The 12,384-nt window shown below is 49.0% G+C and overlaps 3 protein-coding genes across 3 annotated transcripts; 2 read left to right on the top strand and 1 right to left on the bottom strand.

The window, feature by feature from the left end:
- Positions 1–475: 475 nt before the first annotated feature.
- L3040_003710 (uncharacterized protein) lies at positions 476–3,617 on the top strand (the record flags this gene model as incomplete). Its single annotated transcript, XM_066156513.1, has 12 exons — positions 476–595; positions 650–742; positions 798–813; positions 881–1,023; positions 1,071–1,868; positions 2,151–2,248; positions 2,295–2,310; positions 2,370–2,495; positions 2,543–2,627; positions 2,672–3,133; positions 3,180–3,265; positions 3,318–3,617. 12 exons carry the CDS (start codon positions 476–478, stop codon positions 3,615–3,617), a joined length of 2,343 nt encoding a protein of 780 aa, XP_066012095.1.
- Positions 3,618–5,701: 2,084 nt separating this feature from the next.
- L3040_003709 (uncharacterized protein) lies at positions 5,702–7,864 on the bottom strand (the record flags this gene model as incomplete). Its single annotated transcript, XM_007294678.1, has 7 exons — positions 5,702–6,257; positions 6,321–6,372; positions 6,468–6,504; positions 6,621–6,841; positions 6,888–7,283; positions 7,347–7,564; positions 7,623–7,864. The coding sequence occupies 7 exons, from the start codon at positions 7,862–7,864 to the stop codon at positions 5,702–5,704; spliced, it is 1,722 nt and encodes a 573-aa protein (XP_007294740.1).
- Positions 7,865–9,764: 1,900 nt separating this feature from the next.
- On the top strand, positions 9,765–11,246 carry L3040_003708 (uncharacterized protein; the record flags this gene model as incomplete). The annotated part of the gene is made up of 2 exons (XM_007294679.1): positions 9,765–9,776; positions 9,936–11,246. 2 exons carry the CDS (start codon positions 9,765–9,767, stop codon positions 11,244–11,246), a joined length of 1,323 nt encoding a protein of 440 aa, XP_007294741.1.
- Positions 11,247–12,384: the final 1,138 nt, after the last annotated feature.

The following is a 12,384-nucleotide window of genomic DNA, read 5'->3' as shown; positions in this document are numbered from 1 at the left end:
TTACTTTACCCCGTCTTCTCCGTTTACGCTCTCAAGAAGGTTATTATTCATCCATTTTCTATCTTGAGGAGCTCTGGGGTCAGCTCATAGTAAATAATATACCTATTCCGTAGATACCTTGTGCTGCACTGGAAAATACACGGAGTAGGTTCTACTCCACGTGATCTGCATTAATCTCTATAATCCTTGCCAAAGTATGGGTTTAATGGTGTTGGGTTGGTCACTGTAGAATCAGCCTCTTCTGTAGCACTTGGTGCTCTGTGAGACTTTCAGACGACGTATGCCGAGGGCCTCATCAGCTCGCTGTCACCCTCACCATCACACTCTCCTTACTTTTCGAAATCCAGTCAAGCGACGAATGCAAAAGCTTTACACTCCGCGCAAGTCGATCGTTCCTTCTATCGGCAGCTCCATCCAGACAACTACCTATTGAACCTACAAAAAACGGCGATGCTGAAGCAACGAACGGCGATTCATGCACCCCTTCTCCGTCCTCACACTTGCGATCTTCGTAGCCGGCTATATCACTGCAAGGTGGGATCTGGTTACGCGACTTTATGAGCTCGCGATTTTTGCTTGGGATCACGGAGTTGTCGTAAGGCCATGTATGCTCGACAAGTAATCTATCTCAAAGTCTGACATTGAACAGGCGCGCACAGCGAAAGGGTTCGCGATCCTCTCCCTCTTTTTCTTCCTCTTTATAATCCCGGTGGAAAGACTGGCCTTAAGGGAAACCGAGCTCGTGGGTGCCCGCATACTCTCGGCGCAATGGATATGGCTGGCTGATGCAATTCTAGCACCCACGGTCTGGGAGTGCGGGGATATCTGCGAGGGAACAACTGCGTCGTCGAGGATCATTCTGACGACCTTTCTGGCAAAGAAGCTGTCATGCCCGAGCATGACGGGCTCATGAGGATATTTTGGCCCCTGGATATACCCAAGTCTGATGCGCCAGGGGTAATCGTCGGCTGGAGGAACTCTGGGCTGGACGTCTTTGTTGTAGCGATACTAGAGGATGTCGATGTAAGTCGTGGGAAAGCTGTCAAGGAGGATCGACTGACCTCATCCAGGCGCGGAACGTGGAAAACGCTCTGAAGGCTGGCACATTATTCCGAAATGCAGCGCATCCCATGGAACGAATTTATGAGCTCTCCGGACAATCTTCGATGCATGTTCTGGGGCTCGCGAATACTCCAGACGCCGAGGTTGAGACTCTCCAGATGCATGCGGCCACGGGCTCCAACGCCAAAGCTCCCAGGATATCATGCGCCAGAGCATCCACAATACAGATCATCATGTTTGAGCGGCCGCAGCCGCACCGGATGCAGTACATATCGCTGAACCCTATCTCTTTGGCATTGGGGGACAAGGCCGAGTTGATCCTTGAGCCCGGCACAGTGGATGCACAAGAAGAGCAAGAAGAGTTGAAGAATAGGAGAAAAATGACGAACTTAGTCGATAAGTTGAAGCTTCATACTATCACCAAGCATCCAGCCTCGCAAAAGGAGCTTGCTCTGCCAAGAATCGTCAACCAAATCAACTGCTCGTCCGAACTTCACTCGTTACTACAGAAGAACATTTCACTTGTTGGCAGACGCACTCGCCGGAGTCTGAGCGTGTCAGAACGTGTAGTCGAGTCAGCTACAACAATGAGAAACTTTGTAGTGATGGCGATCTGGCAAATAATTACCCTCTACCTCTACCCTATTCTACGGCGAGCTTTTGTCATTGGACTTGTATGTCATCGGGTGGCCGCGGAGGCAATTCTTGTCATGCTGGAGTGGAGGGCTAAGCCGGGTTATGCTGCCCTGAAGGATGTATCTGCCACTGCTCAGCAAGTTGAAATTCGGTTGTTGCAAGCTTGCTACGTAAGTTATCAGTCCAGTGTCTTCCGGGTCGTTGCCCATCTCTCTGCTCCCCTGTCTGCTGGTCGTGCTTATAAATTTGCTGTCAATCTGAGGGAAATCGAAAGCTCGCTTAAATCCCCAGACCAGGCAACAAGCCTTTACCTAGTACTTTGGGGCAACAAGCTCAAGATATTCTCAAAATTTCTCTTGAGAATGCCGCAACCCTCTTTTTTTGCAACAGACTTTGCTCCTTCAGCAAATAAGAACAGGAAAGGGGGCAGCTGCTAACTTTCCCTTATTTAGTGGCCTATGCAGTATCTGACATTGAAGAAGAGAAAGGATGACTGGGAGAGTGTGACACATAGCCATCCAGAATACATAAGGTTCTATAATACACTTTGGTCAGATAAATTCAAGCTCTGTGTAGTGCGATACTAACTTCTGTAGGCTCGTTGCAAATGATGTCTGTATCTGTTTCCTTCTCTTCAATCAACAATGACTAACTCCTCCTTGTCTTACCAGGTTATCATAGGTATTGCCATGGGGTCTTTCCTTATAGATAACAAAGACTGGATTGCGGAACTCATAGGTGGAATTCTCAAAGACTACTCCATTGAAGCGCTTCAAACAACGCTGGCGTGGCTAATGGTAAGGTTTGCCTCTCACTCAATCTCGCCCTTTACTAAAGACTCCAGGACTATCCGGCGGGTCTGAAGCTGAACAACGAGTTGGCAGCATTTCTCGGTGACCTCTTCTTATGGGTTATAGATCATTGGAGCAGTATGTGCAGCCCCTTTTCCTATAAACTGTTTCTGACCCTACAGGCTGCGTTGAAGCACTGAACCCCTTACTGCCCCACGCTATCTGGTTCATTGGATTCTCCAGCTTTGCAGGAGCAAGCATGCCAATTGCACTCTTTTCAGATCTTCTATCGGTGCTGACCCTCCACATCTACTCTTTCTATCTCGCCTCGGCCCGGATCTACAACTGGCAATACACCATACTTCTCTCCCTCTTTCAGCTATTTCGCGGAAAGAAACACAATGTACTCCGAAAACGTATCGACTCCTGCGACTACGATCTGGACCAACTTCTTCTGGGAACAATCCTGTTCACGCTTCTCTTCTTCCTGCTGCCAACAGTGATTGTATTTTACCTCACTTTTGCATGCGCACGCATGGCGATCATATCTCTGAAAGCCTCCCTCGATACGCTTCTAGCGTGCCTGAACCATTTTCCACTCTTCGCGCTCATGTTGAGAATAAAAGATTCTCAGAGATTGCCAGGTATGCATCCCTGACCTTGCCCTAATCAGCTGCTAATACACAACAGCTGGCATTAGCTTTGAACTTCGAGACACGCAACAATTGGTTGATACCGCCCTCAGAACACCACCAACCTCACACATATACCTCAAAGTTCGTCTTTCCCCTTACATCCTAATAATACTCACTGCTGATTCAGTCATAGTCTGTCCCCCTAACCTTCCGCGCGATGTTCCAACAATACTTCCAGCTCGGCCACCGCATCCGCAAACACTATCTCTCACCCCGCGTCCTCCTTTGCCTCGCAACAGGCAAGTTTGTGCCACCAATTCACCGTAAGAATCTCTATAGCTTGCAGTACAGCATGTTACCAGCTCGGCGGGCGGGTATCATGGATATGTGGCGCGCGTTGACGGACGAGGTGCCGAGGAAAATGAGTGTCTATGACCTGAGGATTAATGGGAAGAGGTTGAATGGGAATGGGAGAAGGGGCTACGGGCATTGAATTGGGAAAGGGTGATGATGATGATTTTGTATAACACGTTGTGCGTGTACAAAAACAGTTAAAAACAATTGATGCAATGCAAGTACTCATGGCTGTGATGTTGTTCTACTTGTAACGCAAGTGATTATGGAGACGTCTTGCTTGGCTAGGTCAAGCTCGTTTTTTTTTTTCTTGCAATCGCAATCTTCAGTCGCCCCTTTCAAATTCATGTCTTCTGCTTTAATGGGGAAAAAAATTGATTTGTCATTTCAACTGAACTTTTAGTTGACAAGCAGGCGCTGCCAACAAAAGCGAGCAGTCCACAGAGGAGATCGGACTTAATAAAATATCGCCGACTTAGCGGGAATTCGTCGGCAAAAGATCGCCCAATTTTTTGCTGGGGATATTATTCCCTAAACCGCGGCGCTGAACATGACCTGAGCAAGCACCGCTTGTGTTACAGTCCCTCGTGGCGCAATTGGCTAGCGCGTTCGACTGTTAGGACTATATCCGAAATCGAGAGGTTGGTGGTTCGAGCCCACCCGAGGGAGCGAGTAGAAATATTCTGATCTTGTTTTTGAATTTTGGCCATGTATCCAGAGAAATTAATGTTCTTCTGGAATCAGAAAGAAGGCTGTTTTAAGGATTTCAGCCGCTCAGCCTTTTGATGCATTTGTGGTCTTTCGAAAACTTAACCGAGGGAATTTTCTACCGAGCTTCGCTGGTCAAAGATCGGGAACATGGCGGGGCTGAAGTCAAGTGGATGATTTGGATTATATATTGGTTCCCAGCTCCATCTCTATGAAATGCTATATGTAATTATTAATATCTATATTGGATAAAGTTTTCTTTTTTATCTGTCTTTGTTTATATTGTTGACTTCGGCCTGTTCGAAAGCTGGGTCGCTCTTGGGGATAGAGTAAGCCCAAACGACCGAGATTTACCGGTACGTGTGCTATACTCGCCGATCTCGGGAATCATTAAAGAGAAAAACTTTCTTTCTCCTGGTCCTCACTTAGTTTTCGCTTCCTCAATCTTGGAAGCTGGCAGAGTAAAGGGGGCCAGCAGATCCGGCTAAGTCAATGTAGATTACTCGGACGGGCAAAGAGTCTCTGGATTTTCCAGGGATATTTTCTGCTGCAGCGGAGAGGCTGAATTTCAGGTTGAAGTGCGAGCGAGGATGGAGAGGTACAGGGAGTGAGATGTGAGAAAGTGGTTTTCTTTGATACCGAGGATTCGCACTATTTGGAAGGAGGAGACGTCGATGGTTATACAGACTCTCGTTTGGAATCCACGCGATTAATCAAGCCTGATCAATCTTGTGTTGCGAAGCGAAAGTACGCAGACGGTTGATTCTCTGTTGGTTCATTCTAGAGTAAAGAGGTACGCGAACGACTGAGTCTTGATCATCCAACTCCAAATAGTTCATGATATTGTAAGCGAGAAGATTGATCCTTTGTTTATGGAAATCACGCATTTCAGCGGTACAATCACGTAATAGATCGATGCTTAATTGCAGCTCGTGAGCTTGTCAAATATTTCCCAGGAGTCGAGCGTTAGTAGCCTGTGGTTCTTGGAGCACTTGATGAGTGTGGGCTGCACCGACGAAACCTTGATAGTCGAGGCGGTTAGCGAGATGCATAGGTAGATTCATCATGCTTGGGTCGATAGGTACTTGTTGAATTGTTCTGATAAGGTTCATTAGATGTTTTCCGATTGCGAAGAGGAAATATAACCCTGATAAGTAGGTAGGAAACGGCCATTACAGGTTACAAGCATATTTATATTCCAACTAGAGGGAAAATTTCCAAATTTTGTAGACATTTGCCGAATTAAAGAACAAGTTCTTGGCTGTATTTTGTGTACTCACGCTCGCTTAAATCACCAATTTTTTTTAAAAACCCCCCGCCCCCCCCCCCTTTTGACGTATGATAGCCCGGTAAAAGTCCGTATATTAGAAAGAGGCACACTCATTAATATATCGCAAGTGGTAAAAGCCCTCTGAAACAAATTGGAAATCGACAAGTACCCTTTTGAGGTCACGATCGCGATTTCTCTGGCTACCGACATTTGTAGACCCTGACCGCTTCACCGAGCAAGCTCGTTCACAGCACAAGCCCTCCTTTCTGTTTGTGCTCACTCAACCTGAAGTTTTTGATAAAAAGCACCCAGATGCAGCACGGCACCAGCGTAGCTGCTCCAGTGATCACCATCAGTTTCTGCGTACCCTCATACGCCTTCACTATTCCCTCTCTCGTCGGACTCCCCCACTCATACTCCAACTGTGTGACCAAACTCGCGTATATAAGCGTTGCGTTCCCCTTCGTCTCCTCCGGCAGATACTGCATCAATTTGCTGGGTAATTCATTCGTCCAGATAGCGCCCGAGATCGCCGTTCCTATGCTGCCGCCGACTGATGTCACCATGTCAAGGAGAGCCAGGGCGACGGCGACGTGTTCATGCGGTACGGCAGACATGACGGTAAGCTGTTCGCAGATTACTAGCGTACCGCCTGCGATGCCGTTGAATACTTCGACCACGACGAGGGCGGCGATCTCCGAACCAGCGGCTCGGAAGTGGATGAGGAGACCGGTCATCACGATGTTGATTGGTATGGCGATGAGCATTGCCCACTTGAAGCGATCGAATTTGCGGATGGCACTACAGAGGTAAGGGAATTAGAAGTTTGTAGGGTATTGAGTGGAGGGAAGAGGCCCTTCTCACATTGCGATGATGACGCCCCAGGCGCATGAGACGATGTTGAAGATGTTGTTTACTAGCAGAAACGCGAGAGTCAACAGCCGCATTAATATGAAAAGGAGGACATGTGTTGGGCGCAATGGAAACTGCTTGGGCTTCCCCATTACCTACTGTAACCGGCTTTCGAGACAGAGAGCTGGAAGACGACCTGCAGGTATGAGGAGTAGTAATTTTTGTACGAGCGAGGTTGTGTTAGTGATATGTAAAGTAGAATGGGACAGGTGAAGCTTACTAAAAGCTTATCCATCGGTTGCCTCCCAGTACGCAGGCTGCGAGGACAGATCGGTTGGTAAGGAGGTGGAAGGGGAAGAAGGTCTTTGGTGCCAGGTACTTCTCCCAAGCGGCAAAGAGTCCTAGGGATACGAAGCCGAACACCAACATGCAAATAATCATTGGTGACTCCCACCCTTCCCTTTGGTAGCTGACGAGACTGAACGGTAGGAGGACAAGGGAGAAGCCTGCGACAATGAGGAGTAGGCCGATAACTGGTATCGTCAGAACGTAACTACTTGCAGCTGGTACAGGACTTACCGTCGAACTCAATGAGGTAGTAATACGCAGATTCCAAAAAAGTCCGTCCAGTTTTCTCCTTGACTATGATATTCTGTCTCTTCGCTCTGCGCATCATGACAACGAAGATGGTCCAGAAAGGAACGCACATGATTGGGGTTATGATGGCAAAGGCTCCAAAGCCCCATCGCCATGTACTATCATCTAAGAACCGTTGACCTAGCTCTGGACCAGCGAATGTGTTGGAAATGTAGGGAGTCGTGGTAAAGGCCATTAAAAGGGCCCTGTTTTTCATACTGCTTGTATCGGCAATGAAGACGTCCAGCACATAGCCGATTCCGTTCATACCTGTCCAATAGAACACTTGTGCAGCGGCGAATGTTTGGACATTTTTACAAGCAACCATGAGAACCAGAGCTGTGTGGTGAATGGGCCTCGTCAGAAGTTAAGCCTACGATGATACCTCGGGGCACGACTAACCGAGAATTGTGAAGATTAACATCAGTAAGAATCCCTGCGGGCGACCGACAACATCTATGAACTTTGCCAGGGGGAGCTTGGAAACACCGCCGACAAGATTGGAAACAACACCAGTGATGGCTGTAAGGCCATGAAGTGCGAAGGAACTGGTGACATAGGGGGTCCATGCGAAGCTTGCCTGTTGCTGCAGAGAGTTCACGAAGAAGATGACCCAGACACTTTGGGCGAGCTTCGTTAGTCTGCAGATCTCAGCCAGAGGAGATCAGAGGAACGCACAATACATAAGCGGTAATCAGCCATGGTTTGGTCCAAACCACAGTCATTGCTTCAATCTTTTTGACTCCATCCTGACCATCGAACTCCATGTTGGTCTTTGATATGGACTCCTGATCAACACGCACAGACGGTGCTTTCTCGTCGATGCCATCTTTTGCTTGCAGTCCATCCGGACATACGGTACTCCTGCTCTTGGCTTGAGCAATGACCTCCATGGTGTTCTGTTCGAGAGGCTTATCCATCGTAGCGAAGTGAGTGACGAGTTTGCTTGACAGACGTTTTAATCCGGGGGGGGGGAAGTCTGAAGTATATATCCCCTATGCTACAATACAGTCAGTACAGTATGTAAGTAGTAACGGGGTATCACCTCTCTGGGACATTGAATCAATAGCCTTTGCATATAGTTTCTTGGGTCCCGGTTTTTGCAGCCTTTTTCAGAGGTTCTTCAAAGGTACTATTCTACTCTAAAGTAAAGAGTAACCCGTCGGATCTTGGATGCCCAATAAGAAGGACTAGATGGAATTTTTTCCCTGACCAGCGGAGGGTAGCCCCCACTCCTGGAACACATCTTGAAAGATCTGATAAAGCTGCCAAGCTACCATTAGAGTATACCTTGAACCTTAAAAGATCTGATAAAGGCTGATGAAGCTGCCAAGATGATCTGATCGAATCAATACGTAATAAAGAGGAATGAAAGTAGACGCATCAACTTCGTACCGTAGTACGTCTCCGATATCGCTCTTTCTGCTTTACTTGACGTAGCCCAAGCTCGGCTATATACTTACTCAGTAAACATCCGAGGCCATCCCATACAGGGGAGAGATGAAAGCACCCGGAAACTTGACCCTGGGTTGCCGTAATGCAACTCGATTCCAGAGTGCAGTAACCTCAGTACCAGTACCAGTATCAGCAAGCCAGCCTGTACTTCTTCTTTCCAAGCCCCTGCGAACAGTGTGGCATACGATCTCTTCGGGTGTTGATTTCCCAACTCCACCTCGCTTACCTTACTTAGCTTACTGTACAACCTTAACAGGGGCTACCAGCCTCCTTTGTAGCGCGTACTGCGTGTCTGATTATGATACTCAATGTCATTGCGATTGGGTAGCGTCAAACTTCGTTTGCATGAGTCAGTCCACTTTGTATCTTCTACGCCGTTCTGTTTGACCTTACTTGAGTGATTATTCGGCACTAGTACAACTACTCCGTATATGGATAGATCGGCAAGGCCATATTCAGCTTCCTACCTAATCACCGTTGCTATCAGTGCGCTCTGGATAAAAGCAATACTACCAAGTACTATACATGCATAGTACCAGTACCTCTTACTCATATTTAGCCTTAGAGTGACTTGGTATAACTCTAAATCCATTCTACGCGACTAAGCGAAATGCTGACCTCCCTTGGCGTGGGAAGTCAACACCAACACCGTGGCATGGCATCTCGTGTGTACGTCCCGATTATGGTACCTACTCTGCACGGCGATAAGCAAGCGAAGGCAGCTGCTCGACAGATAATGAGGAGCCTCATCTCAAATGAAGATATAAATTCTGAAGGCAGGGAGGGCTGGTGATGAAAACGGGGTGAAAGGGGTAGGCAGGTAGGTATGCATATCGTATTATTTCTGTACGTATGATCTAGCGGTGAGCCCGGATGTTGCTCATTTGCCTTGAAAGTTGATTCCCCGACCTTCTTTTTCACTCCGGATGACGATGATAATAACAATGATATGACAGTGGTTGTTGTATATATATATGTCTATTGACCATCTCGATTTGATCGAATTTTCTCAGCGGAGATATTGATTTCATACAGTACTACGAAGTATCGCTTTCCTCTGCCCGAGTCAACTTCCCGAGTCAACTTCCCGAGTCTACTCTGAGCCGAGCCCGAGCCCGAGCCCGAGCCCGAGCCCGAGCCCGAGCCCGAGCCCGAGCCCGAATCCGAACACGAACAAACAGGACCTCCATAGCTCCCAACAATCCCCATCCTCACGACCCCGTTTTCAATTCCAACCCCCGACCTCTCGCGAGACGGCGCGGGCACCCATCTCTCTACTTTATTGACGCACTTCGGGCATTCCGACTGAACCAGAACGTCGCGAGACGCAGCAGGACCTAAAATTCAGGGCCCAGGACCCCAATCATGGCCTCCATTGTAAGACCCATCTACCCTTCCCTTATCTTTTGTCGCATGCCCACCGCATCCTCCTCCCCCCACGTCCCAGCGTTTGCGCCAGCCGACGCGCATCTTCTGCGGATAGCAGGTTACCTATTTTATTCCCAGAGCATACTACTGACCAGGTATCGCGTGTAGTTGTGTCTTGCGCATTATTGCGACACTCATGGACCAACCCCGCTGATGGTGACCGAGGGGCTGCCCGTAGGTTGCACATCGTGTTTCGAAAGCCAAAGCCGGAGCAAGGGCAAGGGCAAGAGCTCGCGCCGACCCAGCAGCTCTAGATCTCTGAATCCTGCAGATGGCCTCGCAGCGATTACCCAAGGTGCCAACAGGAACAATTCAGTTCTGTCAGAGAGGGCCGGTGACGAGCTTCCAACGTCCCCAACCCCAAGCGCAACCCCAATTTCACAGATTGCGATCGAGACGCCGCCAGAGAGTCCACGAGCTGTAGCATTGGGTATGACCAGACGGAACTCAAGCTTCAGCAAGACATACGATGAGAATGACAAGAAGAAATCTGCGCCCTGCGAAAATTGCAGGCTCACTCTGCCAAAGGCAACAAATGAAGGAGTTACGACGAATTCAATCGACACCAATGCCCCAATATTCCGAACGCGCAAACCATATGAGCGAGTCAGCGTACCTTCACCTTCACCTCCAACCTCCGTCTCCTCTTCCCAGTCCTCCGACTCCGACAATGCCATCTCAAGCAGGCCCTCCCACCACAGAACGCGCTCCAGAACAATCGTCCGAGTTGGTACGTCCTCGAGCGACTCCTCCTTCTTGGTGACCTCCCACGAGCACTACCTAGACTACACCTCCACCCACGAACCACTGGCGCCCACCTCCTTCTCTCTCGTCCGGCAATCCTGTCTGCGCACCCTCTCCTGTGAGACACTCCCCCCATCCCCCAACACGCGCACCTCATCGCCTACATCTCCCTATATCAACACTCCATTCTCCCCTGGCCCGTCCTCTTCGACCTCGATGTCCGGCGGCCCCATCTTCTTCGGCGATTCCATGGCTGGCTACACTACCGCCTTCGTCTTTCGTATCCCAGACCCAAATGCGCGTGGTCGGCGCAGAGTCTACGCCCTGATAGCGCTCAGCACGCACCGCGAGCGCGTTGCTATGCAGAGCTTCTCGTTCTTCTCCGACCGCTTCCCCAAGATCGCTGCATGGATCCAGTCCTTGGCCGAGGGGGCTGCTTCCACTGGCGACCCTGATAGTCCTCAAATAAGCGGTAGCGAGGGACACAGCAATTACAGCACGCCTACGTCGTCTTTCTTGAGTGGTAGGAATCGCGGCGCAGATGGCAGATACGCGGGGATGAGCCTGCGGGCGAAGGGACTGGCGGAGCTGGTGGGCATGCCAGATTTCTTCCTGGAGCTGCATGCTGTGTTTGTGCGGTTGTTGGTGGAGCTCAACGTTCTTCTTGGACTCTGACCTACCACTGATGACGACTACGTGAGATGTTGCTTGGCTCCATCGACCATTTCCGAAACGGGCGAGTCGTTGGCTGGACGTTCTTCTGAAGTAGAGCAACCGGGTTGGACTGACGATACATGAATCGGGGTCGAGGGGCGAACTTTTCCGATGAAAATCTGTTTTGAAATCTTTCTGTGATAGCGTTTAGCGGGAATGTTTTTGTTTGTGCCTCTTGGCTTTTTCAGTCGCGCATGTTTTAGTACTACTACGATACCATACCATAGCACCATAGCGAGCGAGCGAGCGAGCGAGTAAGTAAGTATTACGCGGAGATGATGAATGTCGATCTCGGATACGAGATTTGAATTTTGGTGTTTTGATATCCTATTATGAATCGAAGCTTTATGACCATGGTCATCGTCCTCGTCCTCGTCTCCACCGGCGGACGACGCAACATAGCATGCGGAACTGTAGGAGACGGTGATCATTCACTTGTCACTGAGTAGTAAGTAAAGTATAAGCAGAGCGCCCACATACACATACACACATAAGTACACACAAGGGAGCACGCGATCCATAACCCATATCCAAGGTAGGTGAGGTGCACATCACCAAAGCGAAGAAAGGGCCTCCTCGCAATCCCGTCCTCCCAACCTCTATCTAGCACAGGGCTGCCTGCGCGCAAGGCATTCTCCATCAGACAGAGAGAGCCAATCTCGTCTTCTTCTTCTTCTTCTTCTTCTTCTTCTTCTTCTTCTTCTTCTTCTTCTTCTTCTTCTTCTTCTTCGACTCGCCCAAAGGCGGAAGGCAGTAAGGAGGGAGATCTCTGATATATATATATATATGGGGGGGTTTTTTTTTCTCTCTCTGTGTGTGTGTGCATATCACACTACCGTATTCACGGAGGGTGCTCTTATGGTATCTGTATTGCGGCCGGGCGGGGCGGGCAGTCTCTCAGCGCGTGCGCTTGATGTACCTAGGTACCGATAGGTAAGGTAAGGTAAGGTAAGGTAGGTACGGTAGGTACTTACTTGCTTACTTGCCTGCCTGCTCGTGACGCGCTACTTCTCAGAATCCATATATATGACTTTCCAGCACCCACCCACCTAGTCTAGAGTACTTACTTACTTACTTTCTTACTTACTTATTTACGTAC

The sequence above is a fragment of the Drepanopeziza brunnea genome (assembly GCF_022702325.1).
Source record: "Drepanopeziza brunnea f. sp. 'multigermtubi' strain 214-2 chromosome Unknown ctg5, whole genome shotgun sequence".
In the NCBI taxonomy this organism is placed as follows: Eukaryota; Fungi; Ascomycota; class Leotiomycetes; order Helotiales; family Drepanopezizaceae; genus Drepanopeziza; species Drepanopeziza brunnea.
Note: the sequence above shows the minus strand (reverse complement) of the source record. Positions and strands in the feature narration are given on the sequence as shown.